The 25,715-nt window shown below is 39.4% G+C and overlaps 1 protein-coding gene across 1 annotated transcript; it reads right to left on the bottom strand.

Annotated features, from left to right (window-relative positions):
* Positions 1-1,146: 1,146 nt before the first annotated feature.
* WDR44 (WD repeat domain 44) lies at positions 1,147-25,472 on the bottom strand. The gene is made up of 20 exons (XM_027746561.2): positions 25,378-25,472; positions 19,074-19,107; positions 16,544-16,618; positions 15,418-16,048; positions 14,697-14,827; positions 14,508-14,600; positions 13,534-13,670; positions 12,551-12,634; positions 12,123-12,229; positions 10,985-11,136; positions 9,626-9,764; positions 9,472-9,536; positions 8,116-8,229; positions 7,182-7,304; positions 6,086-6,277; positions 5,818-5,919; positions 4,335-4,450; positions 3,343-3,470; positions 2,540-2,671; positions 1,147-2,222 (listed from the first exon to the last, which is right to left on the bottom strand). Exons 1-20 carry the CDS (start codon positions 25,452-25,454, stop codon positions 2,128-2,130), a joined length of 2,727 nt encoding a protein of 908 aa, XP_027602362.1. The 5' UTR covers positions 25,455-25,472; the 3' UTR covers positions 1,147-2,127.
* Between the last annotated feature and the right edge of the window lie 243 nt (positions 25,473-25,715).

The raw sequence follows: 25,715 nt of genomic DNA, 5'->3' as shown, positions 1-25,715 counted from the left end.
ACAGAACATGTAAAACAACCTGCCAAAATGCAGGCCATTAATGTTGCAGGAATCCCTCCTGAAGCCCACTTAATCCCAAATGCTAAACACTGCAGGTTGGCAGGAGCCAGGTCTTCAGTCACTCTGAAAGCTGGGCTTGCACCCATCCTCTTCTGTGCCTTTCTTACCAGCTAATAACTGCTCCTTCCTCCTGTAACCCATTACTAATTTTTGCAATTGCTATTTTAACTATAATATGGGAAAAGCAGGAATGGAACAGCACCATGCCTAAATAAGCATATCCAAAAAACCCCAGTGGTAAGCCCATAAGCCTCTTCTTCCAGACTGGATTTCTCGTTCCAGAGACAGGAAGGCCATATGTGCCAAAACACTGGAATTAAGGTACCTGTAAGCAAGGTGATGGTGTTTGTACTGCAAAAAGCAGCTTCTTAACTGGTATCAGTCAAAAAATAAGTAGAACATCTAAGCAAACTCTGGAAGTGTCTGGGATCAGCTCATAGGAAAAACAGTCAATTACAACCTTCTACACATATATTGCACCTATTACAGAAACTCATTTTTGGAGTCACAAACCAAATGTCTTTTTGTGTCACCTCCTCACTTCTGTCAATTCAGTGGAGCTCAAAGCAACAAAAGACCTTTAGAGAGTTTAGCTTGTCTCATCCATGCAGGTATTTTCAGCTCTGAGTCAAACTTACCTGAGTGTGTCAATAGAAGATAGTTTTACGTAGTGTGTACCGTTTTTGTATTTATTTTGTCTGATAATAAACCCCTTGCAACTGTCTTTCTTGTCTAAGACAATTCTACACAAAGTCATAGTCAAATTTACCTGAGTAGGAAAGAATTAAAAGAGTGAGACTCATTTCCTGCCTTTCCATGTCTCCATTCTCACACTAATGGGAAGGAGAGGATTCTGTACACACTTTTCAAGTCTCCTCCTCATACTAAACTACCATATAACTACTCTTAATTCTGCTTAATATCCAGTTGCAGTACTCCACTCCCCATTACTTCAGAAAAAAAGCTGTAACAAGACCAGGAAAAGTAGACCTTGGAAGGTTCATGCAGGATCAATGATCTCAAAACAGGTCAAAACTACTTAAACAAAATGCAAATTAATAAATCAAAATGGGAAAGAAGCAACAATTTCCAAGTGTGTGACCAAGTTTAATGATACATCTGTTCTCTGAAACATTTGACCATCAATAACATTTCATGGGTTATGACGCCCAGAATGTTACTTCATAGGTGTTTTATATGAATATTTACAAAGACTTTCAAAATTCAGTGGCACTAAACAAACAAGAAGAACTTAAAACTTTAAGCTACAATGCTTAAAAAATGTAAACAGTTTATTTTACATAGTTGTAAAATATAAGAACTTTCTAATGCAGCTTAATTTCATCTGGAAGGTGAATATATCCTGGTGCCCATGAACAAGGAATGAGAGAATTCTTTACACAAGTATTGTGCTCCAGTGTGCAAAAAATTATACATAAGAAAGGAATCTAAAGTTCACAACAATTAAGAGACAACAAAAAAATTTTCACGTCCTGAAGTCGAGAAATTTATAAAAACATTTACACATGGTTGCTGACCCACCAAAAACTTGCATAACTTAAAATTCTGAACAATAGCTACTACAAATTCAAGATCTTTCCCAAATGGAATTTTGTGCAAAGACCTGACTAGATTATTCAGCATTTTTCCAGCCTTCCCTTCCCATCCCCATTCCTGACATCTAGTGGCCACAAGCACCACTAAAATCCTTTTGATGGATGTTCCAATTTGTGCATGTAGCCAAAAGGCACACACATGTGTGAGTACGTTTTCGTGCAGAAACCTGTGCAGTTTCACAATAACGTTGCAAAACAACTGTTTGCAGAAAGTTTAGAGTCTAATGTTTGGCAGGATTATTCTTACACATTCCTTTCTGTCCTACAAGCCCAGGTGTTAACAGGCACACTGCTTTCCGAGGATCCAATATTTGAGTAGCCTTAAAATAAAGATTTAAAAATAAATCAGCCTGTAACATTATTATATTAGATACTTTGCTTTTGCCTGCATTATTTATGGAATTCTAATCCCACAGTACCACATAGCTTTATGCTGTCAGTTGCAAAACAACTAAGATACATATTTCTTTTTGTTAATGAAGACTTTAATTGCTCCAGTAAAGTCAGCTGATAAAAGCACTTCTGTGTGATCTGTCTTCAGAGCTCCTGAAAAGGAAAGAGAAAAAACTGTTAGTTCATTAGAAAAAATAGATAAAAATCAAGCTGTTATTAAAATATAAGATATCACTGTGATATCCTTCTTCCTCTATCATATTTCTGTTATCTAGTCAGTACTTAAAGAAACATCTGCATTTCTAGGAAAAGGAACATTTTTATTGATTTTTGATAGAGCTCTAACTCCTAACAGCCCCAGTGTAAAATGAATAATCCTAAAGTACACGGGACAACAGCTCTGCCCCTCACTTCACATTCTCTCAGGTTTCAAGAATGCAACAGCTGCAGAGCTCATCATAAACACCTACCAGAGGGTATAGTGTCTGACGTCTCAGAATCTTCTCCCTTACTTTCAGCTTCTTGCTTTTCAGAAGTTTCCAGTGACACCATCAAACCAGGATTTGGAGCAAAAATTGCAGAGGTGACGACTGCATTGTGCGCTTCAGAAAGACAGTTGAATTTTGATTACCTTGTTTCAAGGAACTGTTAATTTTACAAGAATAGCAGGCAGAAGTTCTAGCAAATATCCAAGAATCTCAGTGCTACTGGCATCTGGTAAGCTCAGCATTCAAGGAGCAACTGTCATTGTTCTACAAGCTTGGAGATTTCAGAAGTTGTCGTAAGTGCCCAAAACTAACTGGCAGGAGGTCCAAAACACATTTGATATAAACATGGCCCCATATTTCCCAAAAACTGGGTGAGTGTGGTGGAGATAAAAGAGCTGCTTTTTTTTCCCCCCCTTTTTTTTTTAATCCCACCATGAAAGAGAAAAAACTGGCATTTATTTTCAAAGTCACTTTTTCATAAAGGATCTAAGGGTTGATACTTATTTTGATGTCTACACTTCTACAGTCAAGTTCTGCCAGCAAAATACTACATTCATTCAGAAACTCTTACTGAAGTTGGACAAACTCTAAACTACTCTGTCTCTTGCCAACCCAATCATGCATCTGAAGAGAGACTCCTGTGAACAGGGATTTCTGATAGTCCATTATTTACAATGCCTCTTGCTAAGAATTTGTTCACACTAAATGCATAGCAAATAAAACAATGTTCCAATTTGCAAATCATATAAACTTCAATAAAACAAAGATCAAAAGCTGGCTTTTACCTTTAATGCCTTCCCAGAAGTCATTTCGGTCTCTTCTTACAGATGTAAACTTGCTCAGGTCGTGGTACGTACTCCAAATATAGACATATTTATCTTCTGAACCACTTACAATGTAGGTAAAGTCATGGCTAAAGATTCAGAGGAGGAAAAACATTACTTTTCTTAGCTGTTCAAGCATCCATTACAGTAGCTCTGCAGATGACTTGCAGCTTTACAAGTGCATTCAGGTTGAGTTCACAATTCAAACTGATCCTTTATTTTAGTCACTACAGTTCAAAAAAATACACAGCCCTTAAATGACTATGTGTGCAAGCTTCCTGATGCTCTCCTTCTGGAAGAGAATTGGTTCTCATGGATAGTTCTCCTGCAGTTTCTGACAGAGGAGCGTGGGTCTAACAGCTGTACTAAGCAACAAGAAAATGGCATCATCTTTAAGTGTAATTTTCATCTGTCTGAGCCCAGAACCTGTGTGAACACCTGAGCCTGTGTAACAGGAATTGTTTACAATACAAACACAGGCTAGGGAAGATGAAAAGCATTCAACAAGATTGTACTCAGATGACTGTATAATGCACACTGACAGACAGCACCTGCAAATCCAATTCAGGTATTTACTTTTTACAGCTGGGTGACCAACATATACCTGACAACAATACCTGACAAATTAAGAAAATGAAACCTATTTATCATGGAGGAGAGAAAAGATGCAGAGTTCCAGCCCCAGCAGTTCTAGCACAGTTCCTGCACTTACAGGAATATTAATGGACACACATCATACTGTTCAACAGGATTCACTCATTCACAGAAGCTCCCAGCTCACAGGCAGCTTCATCACTCTTGACCAGAGCCTTTAGTTACCTTGGTATTCTGAGCCAAGTGACATTTCAGAGGCTCAGTTTCCTACCAAAGTAGATTATTTAAACAAAAGCCTCTGTACATCAGCCACAGCATTTCCCAAATCCAACAATCCCGTTGTTAAAATACTGTCTTACCTAAAGCTGGCTTTGATTTGGCTGCTGCTGTTGACATAACCTTTGTACTTCATAGACAGAGACAGATCTCTTAGGTCATACAACCTGATTCTGGAATCATTTGATGTCACTAGTATCTAGAAAAGAAATAAATAAATTTAGAAGTGAAAACAATTAGCATGCCCAAACAGGAGCAGCAGAGTTAATTCCAACAGTCAATATTGCAGTTCTTTTGCTTAAAAAAGTGTCATAGACAAAGAATAGGCCCAAAGAGGTAAAATAAGATTCAGGACAATGACATTTTTCTCTCTCACCTTCTGTCAATGGACAGAACAACTTCACTGTCAAGATCACTCTGACTGGTCTGAACCAGAACAGCTGCTCTTTACTGAAGTAAAACGTGGGCCCAAAGAACACTCATCCATTTGGAATGGATATTTTGGAACACATTCCACAATAATATAGCAGAACAGATAAATCATGTAGCACAGATTAGAGGCCATTATCTGCTATATAAACAAACTGGGGTTTTCTTGGTTGATGTGAGTTTGCTTTTGTTTCACAGTTTTCAGGTCAGAAGCTTGGAAGTACTTATAAGGAATAGAAAGGGTTCTCAAAATGCATAAGGGCACTCAGCTGATTAGCCCTTCTATGGAACCTTAGAAGCAGACTGCAGGTTAGCCATTAGTCTCAAGATGACACTAGGAAAAGGGTGCAGAAGAGCAGCAGGTAAATACTGACCCCTACTTATCTAATCATTCATGCAACAAAGTTGTGACAACTCTTGGAACACCATCAGATTACAGAACTTCCTATTTATTTTCAGGAGTTCACACTAAGTTCTGATTTATTACATAGCTACAACTCAAAGCATCTGATGGAAACCCATAGGCACTATTGATTCCTGAATCTTCTGCATGTCTTTGTAATTAAGTAATTTCTGTGTCACTGTGTGATATAGGGGACAACAGCTGGTGATCTGCTATTCTAATAGAGCAAGCTGTTGACCCCACATCACCCCTGAAATTTCATATACAAGTGAGACACTCTCAGCTTTAGACTGTGACTTTAATACTCAACAGCATCTTCTTTGCCTGGGGAGAATTTGACCCTTTTGCAACATAAGACTTCAGTTTAGACTGAAACAAGAGGACTGATTCTGGAGAATCAAGTGCACTTGTTTGGATAACAGCTTCTGAGCTTTCAGCATTTTTTCAGCTTCTGTATGAAATACATTTTGAAATGAGTATTAAATTGAAATGAGCAAATGAGTTATTTATGCCAAAGAGGTTTTCACTGAAAGCCATCTGTAACCATTTTCTCACCTGTACATTAATCAGAACATGTCAATTAAAATATATATATTCTATTCTACTACCATTTATGGTCTAAATCAGCAAAGAGTAGGGTTGATCTTAGTAGTGTTAAAAGACTTAGCACAAACTTACTGAGCATTAAATATCAAACTTCAGTACTGAGCCAAAGGTGCACCAAAAGACAGTACCTTATTTTCTCCAGGCAAGGGTTCAATGCCAGTAATTTTCCTCCCAACTCTGTTTCGACCTCTGGTAGAACGCACGTGTATTTGTGTGTGGTACTTCAAGTGCTGAAAAGACATTAAAGCATGTCCTGATTTGAAATAATGGTGTAAAAGCTTAAGTTTGCTTCAAGCTCTAATAGGTATGTTTCTTGATATTTAAATAACTATGACTTCTAAATCTGTTTGTTATCTAACATAAAAAAAAAAATACACAGTTTCAAAAACTTTTTACCTCTGTGTCATAGAAGATGCATCTCCCATCGTAGGTGCCTATCACTGCATATTTGCCATTCTGACAGAAGTTGGCAGCTGTAATCAATTTTGTCTGCCCATCTACTTCATTCCATAATGCCACTTTTTTGTCAGGAATGTTCCAGAGTCGGAGTTTTCCATCCAATGAACCACTTAAGAAGTACCTGTCATCCTGAGAGGACACATATGTTTAATTTCTGCTTGTGCTATGAGTATGTCCCTGACTTCCTTAAAACCTTCCCACTCCATTTCCAAACAGCTTCTCTCCTGAACCTCCCAAATAAGAACTCTCCCATGAGCTGATTATAATGTTTAAAGGAATTACTGGCAAATGGAGCTCAAATTCTTACAGATTTTTGACAAGATTACACACATACGTTATATCTCAGGTTAGAAAACTGCTCACTGTCAGCACAGGTACTTTCTACCCTCTCAACTTAAGCTGGAAAAACACTAACCTTGTCAGGAGCTGGAAGCTCCTTTCAGAGTTTCCAATACATCTACTAGTTCAGGGGACATGGACAAATGCTTTTCCTCCACTTGAGTTTTATTAATATTGGGAAGCTTTATTACAATACTTTTTAAAATTTATAACAAATAAGATAAGTTGGAAGGGACCTCTGGAGATCTCTGATCCACCTCTCCTGCTCATAGCAAGGACAGCTTCAAAAGTTTGGTCAGGCTGTAGTGGATTACATACATCCTGTCAGGTTTTAAACACCCCAAGAATTCTGTGGTCTCTGGACAATCTGTTCCATTTCATCATTCCACTAATATTTCATTGCAACATCCCTCACTGGAAATTCTAATTTTTCACAAAGTTACTCTAAACTACAACAGCTGTGATATTACAGCCAACAGACAATTCACTTTCCACATCACAAACAGTTAAACCACACGGACACTCTTAGTGAAGCTCAGTGAAGATGAACACACAGTTCTGGAACAGTATCCATTTTTTTTAAATGCACAAACTCTATTATTCAATTATATTTTTAAAATTTGGAAATACAGGGAGAGGACTGTTATAATTTTAAATTCTGCCTCTCTAGAAGTAAGAGGACAGTTATACTTACCCTTGGATGGAAAGCTATAGCAGTGACAAAGTCTATATGCTGGAAACAGCAAAGACATTCTCTTCTTGATATGTGCCATAATCGGACAGTTTTATCCATAGAAGAAGAAAGCAAGAAGTAATTCTGTGAAAGAAGAGAATTCCATGGTTATTAACAGACACAAAAGTAACTGAAAATACAGAAGCAATCTGACTGGTAAAGCCTTACCAATTTCTCTGTTGCCATGAAACTCAACATTTAATCCTTTTAGATTAAAAGGTTAATCCAAACTATCATTATTGATTAGTGCTTTCCTTAAGACCAGTACCTTGACCCTCAGTCACTGAAAATTTTCTGGAAGAATCTTAATGAAAATGGATACTTGTAATGTAGTTAAAGTATTCAGAGAAGAAACAGCATGACAGGTTTCAGAGATGCATAAGATCCTTTCTCCAGTCTGTGTCCTTATAACTGCATTACCATGTGGAAAATTAAGTGAATAAGTTTTATGTGAAACATTTTCAAAGTTAAGCACAAGGTAATTCTCTCATTTTACGATATATGTATATATTCAGAAGCTTCAGAACATGCACACTTTGCATAAAACCAGTGAAATACACTGAAGACAAGAAAAGCAGTAACATCATAAAACAGAAACCACACATCTCAATGGAAAGTCCTCCCACTCTAAACAATTTACCTTCACTACTGAATACACAACTGCAATTGTTACTAGCTTGATATTTTTTAAGATAACTTTTAATAAGACAAGCCCAGGAAGGTTGCTCATTTTATTCCAACTATTTCAGTTGGAATATATGTTGCTTTTACAAAACTTTTCTCTTAACTTCAGTGACTGTTCCATGTTGTTTAAATGTATGGTTCCAATGGCAACTGACAAGGGAAAATAAGGAAAACACAGGAGAACTGTGTAGACTGTATTAAAGTGCCTTACTTTAGACCAGGAGAGATCAAGAAGATCTGCTGTATGGCCTTTGTATTTGCAAAATGGTCGTTGACGAAATGGGGCATTTTTATCATCTGGGTCTTCATCAACTCCACTGCAAATCTATCAGAGAAATGTATAGAAACATTACCAAATATTAGCTGGAAAAAAGGAACAATAAATAACAACTCTTACTACTTTAAAATAAACAATATTGCATAAATAAACAACCAAAGTAAATTTCAAGTACAATGGGTTGTGAAACATCACCCTGACACTGCAAAATTAAGAAGTTCTGAGTTTTCCATTCTTATAGCTCTTATTCAATGGGATCAGCTTGACAACAATTGAAGCAAACATCCAAAGATAAGCTTTTGGAACAAAGTACTTCAACCTTGAAAACTGCATTCCACTTCAGAATATAAACTGTGAGTTCAAGTTTCCATGTTTGTAGTGTATATAAAGAATAATAACTTCCTAGTAAAAGACCATTTCAAAATAAAAGTGCAAAGTAAAAAAAAAAAAAAAAAAAAAAAAAAAGCCCCTAGAAGTTCCTATACAAAACCTCTCCAGAAGCAAAAAACCAAACCCCAAAAAACCCCACCAGCACTCAAAACAGCATTCCTGATGTGTGTGGCTAGGCAAGCCTACTCACTTACCTGAGTTAAAGAAGGATTGCTGGCTTCCCAGCTTCCCCCCTCCACCAAAGCAATGCACACTAAATAATGCTACTGCTAAGATCTTCGCTTAAACCCTGATTTTGTCATCTGTTTCTTACACTACTGGAAACCAAAAATAGAAAAAAAATCACCTTAAATACATTAATTTTAATGGCAAGGTTTACTACAGTATCTGAAAACTACACAAGTTAGAATATCTGAGTACTCTTCGTTAGTCATGTTCCATTTATTCTACAGTTATGGGAAAAATTTAAATGCGTCAGGTTTTATTCTGCTTTTGAGCATCCCATTGTTCAGTTTGGCCTTCCTTGGAAAAGACATCATCAAGTCAGATTTTAACCACAAGTAATGCTCAGAACATAAAACATTAAGACAGGAAATTCAACAGTGTAGGCCTTTTCCCCCTAGCTTTTCACTCAGCCATCTCCTCTGGCAGGAGGCCACAGCACAGCTATGCAGATTTTGAAATGCACTGGGTTCAGTGACAGACTTTCGTTCTTGCACCCCATACACATGGGATTAACAGTATTTGATGAAGATGTCTACTGATATGACAGTTTCTTCATCAAGGACACCACCCAAGAACTCTTTAATGTGTGTTTGGATAAAGCAACAATGAAGATCTGGCACTACAGAACAAAGCGACGCCCCCAGCTCCTTCCCTTCCAATACCTCGTGTACCTACCCCTGCGTCGGTGTCAGACTTGGAAGAATTCAGACTCTCTTGAGATGGGGAGGGAGAGACACGGCCTGGAACAGAGACAGAAACACCACAGTCAACATTAAGTTCCCAAATAACTAGAATTTGTAGTGTTTTAGAGCGATGCATAGAGAGATACCTTCTGTGTTGTACTTCATGCGCATGTTATTGAAATAGTCAAAAGCATTCTTCAAAACCCATATTCTCACTACATTGTCCTGTCCTGCAGATGCCAGTAATCGACCGCAGTGAGAAAATTTCATTGTCCACACAGCACCCTGTCAATAAAAAGGGATGATTGTTTAAGTCATATAAAGTGCTTTTTTTCCTTACCAAAAAGCCTTTCCTATAATGTCAACTGACAAGACTTAGCACACACACAAGATACCACAATAAAATAAACTGTAGATCAAAACACTGCTAAGTAATTGTTGAGTCTGGTGGACTGTGCAACATGTGCAAAAACAGCTTGAAAGAAAGCGCCCACAGGGCAGAGGACTGTAGGAGAGGAGAGGACTGTACTCCATATAAAACCAGCACAGTTGGTAACAGCCAGCCAATGGTTCTGAGGGACTTAGAACCTCCTGTTTATTTTGTAGAACTGACAAGTATTTGTAGGTGCACTTGAAGTTAGCATCCTGCTATTGAATAAACAGCTACTAGGCGACTCCACCAAGCTCCACCAATTTTGGTTTGTTTAAAAAGTCAAATATTGGCATTATGGAAACTAACATACACAAATTACCAGTAGGACTGAAAACTTCAAGCTTGCATGACAAGCTTGAAATCTCCAGTCAATGACTGCTGCAGGTCATTACCCTTGGCCTAACACTTCAAGATGTGGGACTGCTTCAATTGTCAGACAGTTGCTGTCAGCAGAATGATTTGGGAAGTCATGGTATTCCAGACTCCACAGGGAAGCATGCACACCTCCAACAGTGATGAATAGGTAGCTTTTCTGCCTCATTCTCCACAGGCATCTCTGCAAATATCATATCCTGGCCTCTCCCCTCCTTATCATTCTGATCCACATAGTCCATTAACCTCTCCCTACTTTTGCCTCCAGAACCTATCAAGCATTTCTTTCAATACTTGTGTTCGACTCTCTAATAGACAGACTAATTTATTTGCTGTTGAGTAGGTCAAGCTTGCTGCTTCGTGCTCAGTTCAGGTAGTGGAAAATAGCCTCTTTCAGCCTAAATTTGTAATTGCAGGAAACAAGAAACCAAGTACCACTCAAAGCCATAAGTCTCCAAGGGAAAGCTCTGGAGAATTCCTGATGCCCAAGTATTTACACACTTTTTTCCCCCTGAAGATCTGGTCAAACCAGCCAAAATTTTCATTTTCTTGCCAGACTATTATTTCCCAGAATGAAGCTGTTCTTCAGGAAGAATAAATCTGACAGTCATTTCTGGCAGTTGCCAAGTAGATGAAAACTAAAAGTTGAATCTCACACTGAACAGATTCAGCAAAACCACAGATGGAATTTGAGACCTACCATATGCTCTCCACTGAGATCCTGAACAACTTTAATTTGTTCAAAATCGTAGGGTCCTTTGAAGCCATGAGCTGCTTTGAACTTAACTGGTCTTGTATATGGCATCCCTTCATCATCACTGGAAGAGGGATCATCTTGATCTGTATGGAAGACTAAGAGGAACACAAGTTCAGCAGTACATATTGCAGCACCCACTTGATCTGTTAGTAAGCATTTGCCAATACTTTTTGGTAGCAGATTAGTCTTGAATTAGCAAATTTCTATAGGCAATTTTAAGATCTTAGAGCAAAACAGGAGTACTGTTGCATCAAGATCTAAAAAAACATCTACACTAGTTTTAGGCTGCAGTGAATCCAAACACTGAACACTGAAAATGAGAATTGCTACCAATTTTTGTTCTGCTCCTTTCTTTGCATCGCTCCTGCATTCAGCAGATCCTGCACTAAGTGATTTCTGTCAGTTTAATGTGTGATGAAAATTATTCTATGGCTTTCTTCTGACTGAATACACTGCAATGGCCTGGTGACGTGCCCATGAAGCATAAGAATTGCAAAAGAGCTGTGGCCAACAGCCAGTGGCAACACAAGATGCTGAAGTGCAGCAGTTCCATGGCACTTATCTCAGGCTGTGGTTAGACCAGCTTGCTGCAGTACTAGATGTCTGTCTGAAAGAAACACTGATGAAACAAGAAGGGGAGAATTCAGTTGTAGTTGGGAAGTCTAGCAGGAGTTCAAGCTATATGAGAATTTTAATGGTGGCACTGGTTGCCCAGAACACAATCTAATTTATTAAAGTAATGAAGACAACCCCCACTTCTACCTTTGGTGGTATAACTTTCAAAGAAAACTTTACATTTTGATATCCAGACAGCTTTCTAACAGCAAAACAAAAAATTAGAGTATTCAACTGGTTTAGCTGATAAGGTCTCTCAACTACTACAAGAATTTATCCTTGTAACCTGGTAACCTCAAAACGCCTACTAAGCTGCAAGCTTTAACTCTAAAAAGTCATATTATCAACTGCAGAACAGTGACAGAATGCAGCAGTATACGTTCCTCTACCAGCTTTGATTCCTAAAAGCACAAGGATAAACAGACTATCCTATTAAAAAGAAAAGAAAGAAAGAAATGTTGCTTACCTTCGTCTCGAACACTCTTAACCTTATTTACAGCACGTTCACCGTATTCTTCAGCAAGGTGCTTTGCTTTCTTCACAGATTTGCCAAGGAACTTTTTCAGCTGAGTCCTTAAAAAGAAAGGGCAATTTTTCAACACATTACCATGGTAAATTCTCATTTTTTGCTATTATGAATCAATAGTTTTGATTTGAAATGCGATCTTATCTCTTTTCATTACTGCTTCTTAAAATAAGCATTTAATTTGACAGCAGTCATGTAATGTTCAGTTCAACTGCAGAGCTACAGGATTATGTAAAATCAGGTATCACTTGTGAAGTGATTACTTAAAGGGTAACTTGTTCAGTAGTCAAATGGGAAGCTTCAGCTTAGAAAAACAAAACCTGCATTTTCTTTCTAGGGAAAGTAAAAACCATGAAACAGCATCTTACGTCTTTTGTTTTAACCTCCCTCCATCAGTATCAGTTTGCTGTGTCTGCATTTTGTCTTCATCATCAGACTGTGCTGCATCATTACTAGGAAATACAGAAGTGATTGTTTAATATGAAATCATAATTAATCTAAACTGAATTAAACATTAGTAAAGTAGGGTCTCCATTTTAGGATGCATCTTTATTCCTCTATATAACACATTAGAAAAACATGGACACTATGTTATTCACATAATAAACAGATCTTTCAGTTCTTAGGCATCTTGATAATAAAGCTGCACACACTCTTTAGGTGCCCGAGATATATTATTCCCATCCACAAATTTCAAACTTAAGCTTATTGTGATGCTTTGAAATCTAAGAGCAGACAAAATACACGATATTATTAGGAACTGGTAACATGCCACTTTGTTCTCGTATCTTACTTTCCACAGATCAAATAAACTGGTGGTCAGTTCTGTAACAGAAGTTTGTACACAGAAGAGTTTAGTTCTAGAAAAGTGAGCTTTTCAATGGTAATACAGCAATGCAAAAAGCCTAAACATTGTCTAATATACAAATTCATACAGGCCTTTGAAACAAACATCTAGACTGACACTATTTCCTGATCATTAAGAAACTGTCTTTTTCTATCAGTATTTACAAACAGACTCAGTTTTATACATCAGAAGGGTCTAAAGCTCTATTAAGAACAGGTAAACCTCAAGGTAGTCAGCTGTGCTGATGACAACAGATCTTCAGAGGACCAAAGTCTACTAAATGAAACACTGAAAAAGCTACAGGAGGTGGTGGCATGAACAACATACAGTACTTGAACATAAACTGTGTTTCATGCAGTGTAGAAATTACAACATCTAGCACATCAAGGGCTGGGAATTAGCACTCAGATTAGTCAGACTGATGGACTGGGGCTCCCTTTACTTGCATAAGAGCAGCCTCCACGTATGCAAAAACTACAAGAGCAACAGCATCGTGATTCATACCTGACGTATTCTTTAGTTCTCCTCATGATATGCAAAGTTAGGGGATTAATGCCTGTTGGTAACTTTTCTTCTGCCAGACTCAGGGGTATTTCTTCACCTGTATCAAGGTTTTTTATCATTACACTTGCTAGAATTTCCTATGGAAAAAAATGTGAAATCAAGAGAACTCAATTAGACTTCAAAACCTAGAGCAAAAGAGAAATCATCTGAACACACAGATTATTTATCTTCACGGGAAATTCTGTAGCTCACTATGTATTTATTTTGCAAACTGTAAATTGGCACGTTAGTGCAAACACTATCAACCACTATACACAGATGAACAATTAGATGTCATCACAAGCTTCAATTTCAGAAATCAAAAATGAAGCTGTAGAGACATCAGGCACTGCCTGACACCTTTCATGCTAACAACAAACATATTACGTAATTAAAAGACATCGCAGTCTTCCCCTTTCAGATATTCTAACTGCCATAATTCAGGTTTAGTCAGACAAACTTTACATACAGAGAAAAAGCATTTAGACCTAACTAGCACTACAAAGGAAAAGGTTTACTTGGAGCATCTCATGAACACTTGCATAGCTTCAGTTATGGTTAAAAAAGCTATACACTGATGGACACAAACAAAAACTTACAGAAGCCTGATATCATCAGGACTAATGGAAGTATTAACTGAAACAACTATTTTAGCACTAGGAAGATTATTCTTCTATTGCCAACTCCTTCCCCTTCTACACACATGACAAAATGCCAGGTTTGCTGGTGTTCCCTCACATGGAAATCCTGTGAAGTGTTTGCATACCCACACTGCTAGGAGTGCTGGCACAGTGGCTTTGCCCACCTAAAGCACTTTGTGGTCCCTGAGTCATTGGCCCTTCAAAGCGTGAGCTGTAACAGACCTGAGACACCACGAGCTTGTGTTTGTCACTATGCAAAGCAGTGCACCATGCACAGACCACAGCCATTAATACCTCATCTGTGAGCTCTCTTCCAGAATTAGACCTGGGTCTTTGTGGTCCAAGTACTTCATTTGTTGTTTGGCCATCAGCTGCTTTCCCATTTTCCTGAAATTTTGCAGACACACAATACATTATCTCTACTGTAACACTGAAATAACAGAAAATGTTACAGTTATCAAACTTATAACCATTTCCCAATACCTGTGCAGTGACGATTTTATCTCCACTAGTTGCACTGGCCAAATCCAAAGAAGGCTGAGAATCTTTGGGCACACCCTCTGTCACTGTACTTGAGGTTAAAAGACCACCAGCTGTGAAGGTGTCTCGAGAAACTGAAAAGGGATTTATGAGAAAGAAGAGCATGACACTTGCCACAGACCAGCATTGAATCCTTACATCAGAGTTACATTTTGAACACCATTTCCGACAAGTTTGATATTTTTAAAGATAACTGCTACCAAATCTAAGTTTCAATTATGTATTTCTTATACAGTTGGATATTTAGGCACAATTTCACACCTTGGCCTTTAAGTTTTATTAACTTTTTTTTTAATAGTCATACCCCTAGTAACCCAGGACTACTCATTTTCATGAGACCTCAGTCCACATCTTGACTTGCCTTTCCATGCAAATACAGACCATGCACATTTTATTTGAAGTAACTTTTTTAATGTATTGATGAGTCAATTTCTCCTTGCTACAGTAGCAGCTATTTTAGTAGGAAGTGTTAGTTTACAAGAAAGTCTATGCATTAGGAACACTTCTAATGCAAAAGGGTATTAATTCATTGTAAGAAGCTAAGACTGTTGAAGGATTTTTTACACATCAACTAAACTAAAATCAGAAGACTGAATGATCCTTCACTAAAAACAAAAATAGTAACCATGCAGATAACTAAACCCATCTAAAATAGAATACTTGCCTTCTAAGACAGGTTTCTGCACGTCAAAATCCAGTTCACTCTTCTTCTTCCGTGGTGGTGGTGCCGGCCGAGCAGGGGGTGGAGGCCTCGGGGGAGGAACGTTTGTTGGAGGTGGGGGCCGAGCTGGGACAGGCTTCTTTGTGCTCGCAACTATGTCAGGTTCTACAGTGAGCTGCCTTGGGGGCTTTGCTGGGGGCATTTCTTCTGTTGTAGAAAGGTCTTTGGTAGATAAGTCCGAAGCCGCTTTTTCTAAAGTATTTGCCTCTTTCTTGTCTGTTATGTCCTCGTTTTTGGATGTTTCTCCTTGTGCTTCAGATTCAATCATTTTGTGGTCAGTTGCATTTGTTACTTTTGTTAGTTTATGAGTTTCCTGTTGCTCAGAAGTAAACAAAAGCTTCCCAGACTCCAGTTCAGTGTCCTTACACGTACTCTGATACTCTGGTTCTCTAGTGTCTTCTGGTAATGGTATTTTAGCAGCTAATACTTCTGGGACATCACTAATGATACCTGCTCCAGAAATCCAAGCATTTGCATCTGAAGTTGGAACAGTCAATTCTTTTCCTCTAGAAGCTAAAGAATCATCCTCTAGTTGTTGTGCCTTCTGGCTTTCTTCTATAATACTGTCAATGATCTAAAGAAACAAAACAAAACCATTCTACCAGTCACCAGCAGGCACTTCCTGGGTACACTTACCAGTCAGCCCATACAACACCCACAAGAAATCTTCCAATGAAGAGTTGCTTTGTATTCAAAATACATTTTGTTTATGAATTCTGGAAACTAGAACCTTGGTGCAGAAATGGGCATATGCAAAAGATAAAACTCAGCCACTAATTTCAAGTCCTCTTTAATGTACTTTAAGATAAAGCTCAGAAACAAAAGCTGTTCACTCTTCAGTTGTCATGCACTGCTAAATATGACTGTGTAAATTACACGAATAATTCAATACTGGTGCATCCTAAATATGTTTTTAGAATACTTAATTTGGTTTATGCCTTTAGATGAACATTCTTATTAATATTAACAACAAATTCTAACCTATGACAGTTTCAGAATGAATACTGATCATTCAATTATTTAATATTTCTAGTTTGATGCTGGAAGCTCAAAGCAAGATTTAACTAACCTCTTTTGAATCATCTTGTTTCATTTCTTGTACAAAAACTTCATTTCCAGATTTGATGAGTTTGCTATCCATATCCTACAGAAAAAAAGTCATAAGACGATATTAGTGTAGTTCTTCAGGAAGATGATCTAGCAAAAAATATAGCTACTACAAATTAAATAGCATAAAGGACAAATATTCTGCTACATTTTCACACATTACTGCTGTCACATGCTTAAACAGTAATGCACAGTACATGAGAAGTATTTCACACCACCAAACACAGAAAGCCTGCACACTATGAAACAAAAAAGGCAGTTATTTTTAAGATGTTTCGGCCTCAGCTAAAATCAAATTGAAGGTAGCATGAAGTTTAGAGAAACATACACATTTAATAATCTACAGCAAGGATTCCATATTAAAGTTTTTTTTTCCTTTATTGGCTTGTGGAATAGGATGTAAGAATTGTATTACAGCAAAATATAATAGTAACTATTTAGAAATTTCCACGCTAAGTCAGGCAGATCTATCAAGTAGTCTCAAATATGCTTTTGAGGTTCTAAGATGGAATCTTACAGCCTACAGTTATTCCTAGTGCACACTGTCTATTTTAGCCATCAGTCATCTTCATGCAGATCCTTCCAAAATCTAAACAAACTGAACTGAAAATATTCCATTTGTAAGTGAACATATTAATCAATTCCTGAAAAATCTTAGGTTCAGAAATGCAAGTAGTTCATACAACAGGATACTGCTTTAACCTAAGCTGATATGGCGTAGTAAGAACTTTATTGTACACCTTCCGGCCCTGCTAAAAAGCTTGTCCCCATCTTTCTTATAAACCCCCTTGAAATATTGAAAGGCCACAACATCACATTGCCCACAAGCATATATATCAGCAATACCTGAAGGGGAACCTGATGAAATCCCTGACAGTGGAAGAGACCTGTGGAAAATCCCGTGGCCTCAAAGCAGAGCCAACTACAGCAGGGTATTTTCAAACATTTGCCCATATGCTTTTGAACCTTGACAAGATTTAGTGTGACTGTCTAGTACAGATACCTGAGAAATTTCTCTTCAGACTTCTTCTAGACTCTCAGATAGTCAAACAGAATCTTTAGAGCATCCTAACATATTATGTTTGAAAACCCCCCACATAACTCCTGCAGACATCCATCTTGGAGAGTTCTGACCTGAAGAAATGGCATATCGTGCAGAGACAGCTGCAATTATAGAAAAATTCTTTCTCCCTCTCCACTCCCTCCTCCTCCTTCCACAAAGTTCTTCTAATCTAAATGCAAGCTCTACTTTGCTTTATCACTAAAATCCATCTTCAAAGAGACGATGACTTAAATACTTAAGTGTAATCAGTGCCTACAGAAGCCCATTATATTAATTTCTAATTCTGTTGACATTAAACTCACACACCTGTTAAACTTTGGACTTAGGAAATATTTCTTATCCATTCCAAGACAAACCATACCATTAGTCACACATTCACTGAACTGATACAACACCAAGCAGAGAAGCCACTACTTTTTCCACCTCCAGAAACTTAGCTCTGAACAAGTGATTTAGGAAGATACATAAAAAAATAAAAAACCTACAAGCAACACAGAGAACTTCATAGCTAATAATTCATGAAGGCATTGAAGTTAGTTTTGAAGTTCATTGATTGCACTGAGTTTAGTGAGAATGATAAAACAACATTTCTTGAAAGGCTTACACATGTAATACTTAACCATTAAAGGGACATTAAACAGAACACAAAATGGGGGGTAAGGCTCTGTGCCACAAGAGCTATAGCAAGATATGGTATCACTGTAAAAATACTATTGATTCAGAGCAAAGTGCTGCTGACAAATCAGGAACACCAGCTTCACCATGGATTTCCCAACACTTTCTGGGCAAAACGACAAGCCTTCTTTACGTCAAAGCATTGTATAGCATCACCTTTGGCCCTTCTGAGACCAGGAAATGAGTGTTAATTGCACAAGGTTCCAACTCCTCACCTATTCAGTGTGTGCTGGATTCAGCCACCCTGTCACTATGCACAGATGCAGCATAACAATTACCTGTGTGGGAAGTGGCAATGCTGTCTCATTAAGCTAAATATAGTGTTTTATCTTCACATAACCTAGAGGGAGGCTTCTGAACTACAAACATTAAGATTCTTCTTATTTTGGAGACAGAAGAGAGCAAAATCAACTATTTCATATAAATTGAGACCAAAACCCAAGTGCTGCAAAGACTTGTTTAATGCTCACAAATCAGTTGGAAGAGGGTAGTTAGTTTAGTAATCAAGTACAGATTAGTTAAATTGCACATACACATTTCAGAATAAAATGAGGTTCATGACACTGTAACATACCCTAAATAAAAGTAAAGCCGGAATTTCAAGAGACAAGCACAATTGCTACCTGCAATGAGGAAAGCCTATAATTTCTTTTGTATGTAGATGTCAGGGCTACTGCAGCACATCTGCTTTGGGTGGAATACTCAACACTATGTTCACCAACGTGCACTTGAATGATTTTATGAAGAAACTCACCTTTAATACACTGGTTCCAACTTTTGTTGGTGACCTGTTAGAAAGAGAAGACAGACTTAGGTAGAGTTCAGAGACACTAAGCTTCATTTAAACAGTCTACAACACAGCCTTCCTTTACTTGATGCTCTAGACAAGCAACAAAGGGAATGTTTCTCATACCACAGTTTACAATTAAAGTGGCCAACTGTACACAATGTATAGATCCACAGCTTCTACAAACCCCGAGAGTTTGTCTGCAGAATCTTCTAGAAATCACTTTTCTATCACCCTTCTCTAATAAATGGATGCTATCACAAGTACACACTTTAAAACCTTGTGCATTACAGAGAATTTAAAATCAGCATGCACACCAAGCACTGGGTGGACATTAAAGAAACCCAAACTCTCAGAAAGTCGGCACTATCACAGCCATTCTGCTCCTCAGACTCTAGCAAACCTAGTCTTGTTTCTAATCAGGACATTTGCTATAAATAGAAATAAAACACACTGTAACAGGAAGGAACTAGTTTTGCACTACTTTCCAAAATACGCACTGTGAAACAGTGAATTTGCATTAGCAACCACTCACACTCCACCTCTCGTCTCACTAATTAATGAAAGAACAAGCTACCTTAGGGGAATGGTATCAAATAATTACTTCTCATCAAGTCAATTCAATTAGTGGATGGTCAACTCCTATTACATCCTGAACTTACATCTTCCACAAGGCTTTCAGAGTTCTAGAAGATGTTTAAATATTGAGTCACACTGCTTACTCTGACTATGGAATCTTGCTGATACATAAAGCAAAGGTTGAGCCAAATGATTTTTCCAGGTTCCTTCCACACTGGGCTGTTCTATGATTCTATTAGTTTGTCAGCCACAGGCAGAGACAAAGATAAATTCCCTAAAAGCCTACTGCCCAATGAACTCCTTGGACCTCACAGGCATCCCAACTGGCTACCAAGGCCAGTGACACTCCACAACTCTGAGTATCACCTTGTACCAAGCAACACAGACAAATACAGAGATCTCAGACTCATTTGCCCCTCCTGCCTCCAAAATGATGGTTTGAAGGGACAATACTTTCTGAAAAATAAAACTATTTCCATTTAATTTTTAGGAATTTCAGTTCTCTTTACCATCTGAAAGCATTTAATCACAATAAGCAAAGATTACCTTTATACAGCAGAGCTAAATAAAAAAGAAAGTACAGTGGTACATAGACACTGTATCCTTGTAACTAATTTAACACCTTAAACCAAGATGCTTCTGTCCACATATTGACACTTAAGGTGCAAAATATCTGTAACATAGTTTTGAGGCATGATCCTCCTAGGAGGCACTAATGCCAACAAGCAAAAATGAGCAAAATCAATGTTTTGACATGAAAAACAAGAACATTTTTTGTCTCTCAAAATACATTGCTGGGAAAGGCCGCTGCCCCTGTGGAATTTCTGGTTACTGAAACTTTTTCAGTTCCACTATCAACTCCTGGATTTCCTTATAAGTAGTGGCAGAAATGTCTCACAGTTCATTAAATCCATAAGATGACTCTAACAATGAAATATATTTATAATTGCAATATAAATGCCTAGGCTACAGCAAGGGTCCTATTGTACAGACACTGCTTAGACTTTACCACCTAAATAAAATGCAAATCCCTCAACTGCAAATAGATACTTTAGTTTTCTTCTGTGATGCTTCGCACCAATTATTCTGTCAGTTCTGGTACAGGCAACTCATTCTTGCACTGGTTATGCATAATAGGAGGCTCAAAAGACACTGCTACTCTTTTAGACTTCTTCAGCTAATTAGTTTTGCAGGAAATCTTCACTCAAACAAAACCAGATGTTATTTCCCACTCTCAGCCTTTACTCAACGACCTTGAGAAAAAGCTGCTTGAGTGATAAGGGTTACAGAGCCAGCAGGTGTAGAATGTTACATCGTGCTGACAGCTTGACAGAGCACACGTACACAAGTTAAGATGGAAATTACATGGTTTTAAAACATTGCAAAGCTTACACAACTGTTTGGCAAAAACACAACTTTCAGATCAGTTTATAATACAGTCAGATAAGTTCAGTGGCTTCTTTGAGATGACTTGAGCTATGTGTCTGAAGGCACCATCGTTCCCTTAGTTGAGAAGAGTTGCTGCTCGTGTGCTGCTGCATTTGGACAAAGTCAGTCACACGGCCAGTTTGGAAACTGAAGTTTTTTGTAGTTCAACGTGACTCTGGAATGGTCTTGTCTTCCCAACCACCTGAACTTATCAGCCTTCTCCACTCCCCAGTTTTACTTTAAGGCCACTAGTTATATGGATGCAGTATCTGAAATCCTTGCATTTTTAAGAAGTATATCTAGTGGCAAAAGTGTCTGAAAGGATTTACATGAAGGTCAATCCAATGATCATATATTGATTTTGCTTTGAAAGGTCTGTACTGTACAGGGTTATCAGGCAGAACATGAAAACTGACATGTGCCACAGAAAGCATAAACCAAAAATTTAATCTAGTATGATTGTTCACTAAATAGTGGGATTTAAAAATTGATAGAAACAGATCTTCTAGACTGTATTTCAGTCTACTTCTAAGTTTTACACCTGTTTAACAAAGGAGGAGTTCAAGGTTTATCTACAAAGGTTAAACAAAATTCAAAGAAAAATCCCATTTCACCTGCACAAACAGATGTCTGATTAGTCTCAAAGTCAAATAAACTCATGAAGAGCTGCTTTTTTATTTATCCTACTGTCCAATTCATCCTCATAGTGACCAGACTACAGGAAGCTCCCATTTTGACTGTGAGGCAGCTCCAGCTCAGCACCTATTTGAACTAAGCTTCACGTTTTCAACACACTGTTGTTAAGTTATGGGACAGAAAACAAAACATTTAGCCCTTCAAACAACAAACAATGTGAATGACCGGCCTTGGGCAAATCCCATAGTGACAGTGCCTGCCTTCCTGGGAGGATGTCCATTGTTATACAGCAGGTGTGCTAACAGGCAGAAGGGAAGAGGTTTACAGTGCATGTGTAGCAGCTGTGCCCTGCACAGAACATACAGGTTCAACAACCAGCCCAAGAACTGCATTTACCGCTGTCCTGCACATGATGTTCCTCCCTCTAACCCGTGGCTGGCCTGGAAGCTGTAATTACTCTTGCTACAGCTCTCCCTGGCAGTCCACACCTCCAAACCCACAGATTCACTGCTGCAATGCACTGTTTGGGCTGCCCTGGGAAAGCATTTGGGAGCTTCAGCAAACTCAGAGCACAAAAACGCGTCTGCAGCGCTGCAACAACGAACACTTTACACTCCATCTGTTTGCTGCCAAGATCAGCTTTGCCTGTTGGCTAAAATACACACACATACACAGAAGTTGTACTAAATATCTCCCACATGTCAACAGGGCACAACTTAACCTTACCTAGCTTCCTACACAGAGGAAAACTAGATTCTTCAGGAAACGGATTAAGGCAACTTCAAAAAGACAGGACTACTAAAGTTATAATTCAAGAACTTAAATTAAGGTCCAGAGGACCTTTATCTGCATCATTATCTGCATCATCTCTTTTGTTTGGTTTCCCATAACAATTTTTAGGATACAAGTACACCAGGAACAAACTTGGCCCCTACTGTTAGGCAAATGATATCTGTTAGGTTTGCAGCTGATTTCAGAGCAGACATATCACTTTTCTTATAAATAAAATATAGAGGGCCTGTCACATGTCTGCATTCAACCAGGTGTGTCTTACTTCATATTTTCTTTCTCTCAAAACTGACATGATCCTCCACAGGACTGCTCATGCCTTGAAATTTCAGCTCATTTTCTAAAACCTTTGATGGTTATATGTTTCTAAAGCAGAGTGACAGAGGTGAAATAAGGGCATCTTCTGGCACAGTACCTCTCCCCCTCTCCATCTGTTTGATAACTAAGTCCAGAGTACACTCTCCACAAATTCCTGTCAAAAGCAGAATTACATGTAGAAGGTGAGATCTAGAGCAGAAGTGAAGCACACAGGTCTGCCCTGGGGAAGTTCAGTACTCTCCAAACATCTGGTTTGACACACTTCACCTTAGAGGAGTCATAAACCCAGGAGTGCCACCTCGGACCACTATCATCTGAAAGAAACACTTCGTAACAAGTTCTGTAATTTTTGCTAATTAATTCTATGTACTTGAGGATGGAGATATGGTGCTTTCCTTGAGAGAGGGACTTAAGCATCAGTATCTCTTGACTTACAGTGGGAACTGGGAGCTTACGTTCAACTTGAAAATTCCACTCTTACACACCAGGCAATTAATAAATAGCAAAGACGTCTGCAAGTCAACATGAACACTTGGCACCACTTTCAGAGTTTCTTTATCAGCAGTTATTAAACTTCCCCACACAGAACTCAGGACAGGGAGGAGGAAGATACAAACACCATATTTTTAATGAGGGCAAATATATCTACACTGTTTTGCTAAAAACTGGCTATAGCATGTGCTGCCAAAAAGGATTCCCACTGCTTTTACTGATCATCAGAACACTGATTGCACAAGGAAATGTCTCAAACTGCAGAGGGCAACATGCACTTGTTTTCCGTTGCCCTTCCTGCCTCAAGAAGGTTTTGATTTTTTTTAGTGGTCACAAGTCAATGCCATTACACATGCAAAAAAATCCAATCTACAAGCCTGCTGCCAAGAAGTGTCCAGTGTAAATGTGAAATCAGCTACTTAGAGAAAATACTATCCATACTGTCATCACAGATTCGGTAGCAGACTGAATTACAGATCAGTCTGTATTGCAAACTAAGCCCTCTGAGATCACCTTCTTATTTGACTCAGGCTCACAGAATTCTATTAACTTGAGTCTATGATGTATTGCTAAAACTTAAGGAAGAGCAATGGAGAAATTAAAAGCATTCTTCACTTTAATATCTAGTGAGTGACTGTCTATATCAAGGTCTGCTTAGATACAGCTGGTGGAAACCTGCAAAGTCAGGACACGTGGCATTATCTGTACCAAGTTAAAGGCTGATGTGCAGTTGGGCAGATTTAATGGCTCAGTTCTACCAAAATGTCTGTTTCCCCCTTCCCACCTGCGGCCTCAAACCATACAAATCCCACACCTTCACCCTCTCCTGTCCCTACCCTGACAGGTTCCAGCTGCTTTCACTTATTGAATAGTTTTTACTTTTTCTAGTTTTCATCTGTTTTCAGTTACTTTGAGTTAAAGCAACTCAGAGAAGAGTTTGATGATCACTAGCCCCAGAGGAAGGTAAGCAGTTGGAGAAAAACCTCATTTCAGCAAAAGCAGTGTTAATCTGGCTTATCACATCTGCAGAACTGTACACCAAGACGTGCTTTTCACCAGGCTATGGAAGAAGATAAGTTCAGAAAAGCTTTGATATAGGATGTGCAAGTGAGGAGAAAAGATCTAGCCTTTCCTTTGCTCCAGGCATCCAGTGACCACTGACACACAGATTAAAACAAACTCCTTAGTCAATTATTAAAGCTTCAAATGCATTGATCTCACAATCTGTATCTTACTGGTCTTTGAACAAGCTACGTGAAACCTCATCCCACCAAGGGAAAGAATGCAGAGGTTTGGTTCAGGCTACACAAAAAACAGAACTGATACAAGTCATAACCTTTTCCAGCACGCAGCCAAAAAGAGCTTTTTACAAAAAGAGGGAGCACATTTGGCTGACACCAACAACACAGTGCCATGGTTAGTTCTGAGGCAGCACCACCGGGACCTACATTATAAAAACCTGTTAAAACTGCACTACACAGAACCATACGCTGGCTAAGTGCAAGAAGCATCAAAACGACAGAGAATCACAGAATTGCCAGGGGTTGGAAGGGACCTCTGGAGATCATCTAGCCCAATCCCCACGAGAAACAGCGAAAGTATTAGAGGCATCACTAAAAACAGACGACAGAGCACACCAGAAGTTGCTCTACGTGCAGCAACAGCTGCCTGTTGCTGACAAAGCTCGCTCTCTTCTCCCTTCTCGGAAAATCTGTTACTTTTATAGCGTTTCAGGGATTACTTCTGCCGGTCCCGACTCCATCTCCGCACGCCTCTCCCTAACACCGCACACACGAACGGATGATCACACAGGTCTGACCTCATCACCTCACGGTCACCGCCGTCCCCCCCATCCCGGGGCTCCCCCCGAGCCCCGCTGGGTTCCCGCACCCCCCGCACCCCGCGCCGTCAGGGGGGGCCGCGGCCGCGGCGCCGACCCCGCTCCCCCCCCCTCCCCGAGGCTCCCCGAGGCTCCCCGAGGAGCGCGGAGCCGCGCTGAGGGCGGGCGGGCAGAGGCGGGCGGACTCACGGCGCGGGGGAGCCGCCCGCGGGATGCACGTCCTCGGGGGCATCGTAGAACTCCTCGGTGTCGCTGTCGGACGCCATGGCCGGGCCGGGCCGGGCCGCCGCCTCCGCGCACCGCGCGCGTATCGCGAGAGCGGCCCGGCCCCGCCCCCGCCCGGGCGGAGCTGCGAGAGCGGCGGGGCGGGAGGAGCGCCCGCGCTACGGCGCCCCCTGGCGGCGGCGGGAGGCGGGTGCGGGACGGGGAGCGGGCGCCGCTCGGCCCCTCACAAAAATCACAGACTCGCTGACGCACAGACTCGGTGAGGCTGGAAACGACCTCTGAGATCATCGAGGCCAACCTTT

This window comes from Pipra filicauda, unplaced genomic scaffold, assembly GCF_003945595.2.
Source record: "Pipra filicauda isolate LSUMZ 115617 unplaced genomic scaffold, ASM394559v2 scaffold58_size5111680_pilon, whole genome shotgun sequence".
NCBI lineage: Eukaryota > Metazoa > Chordata > Aves > Passeriformes > Pipridae > Pipra > Pipra filicauda.
This window is presented reverse-complemented; position numbering and strand designations above follow the sequence as displayed.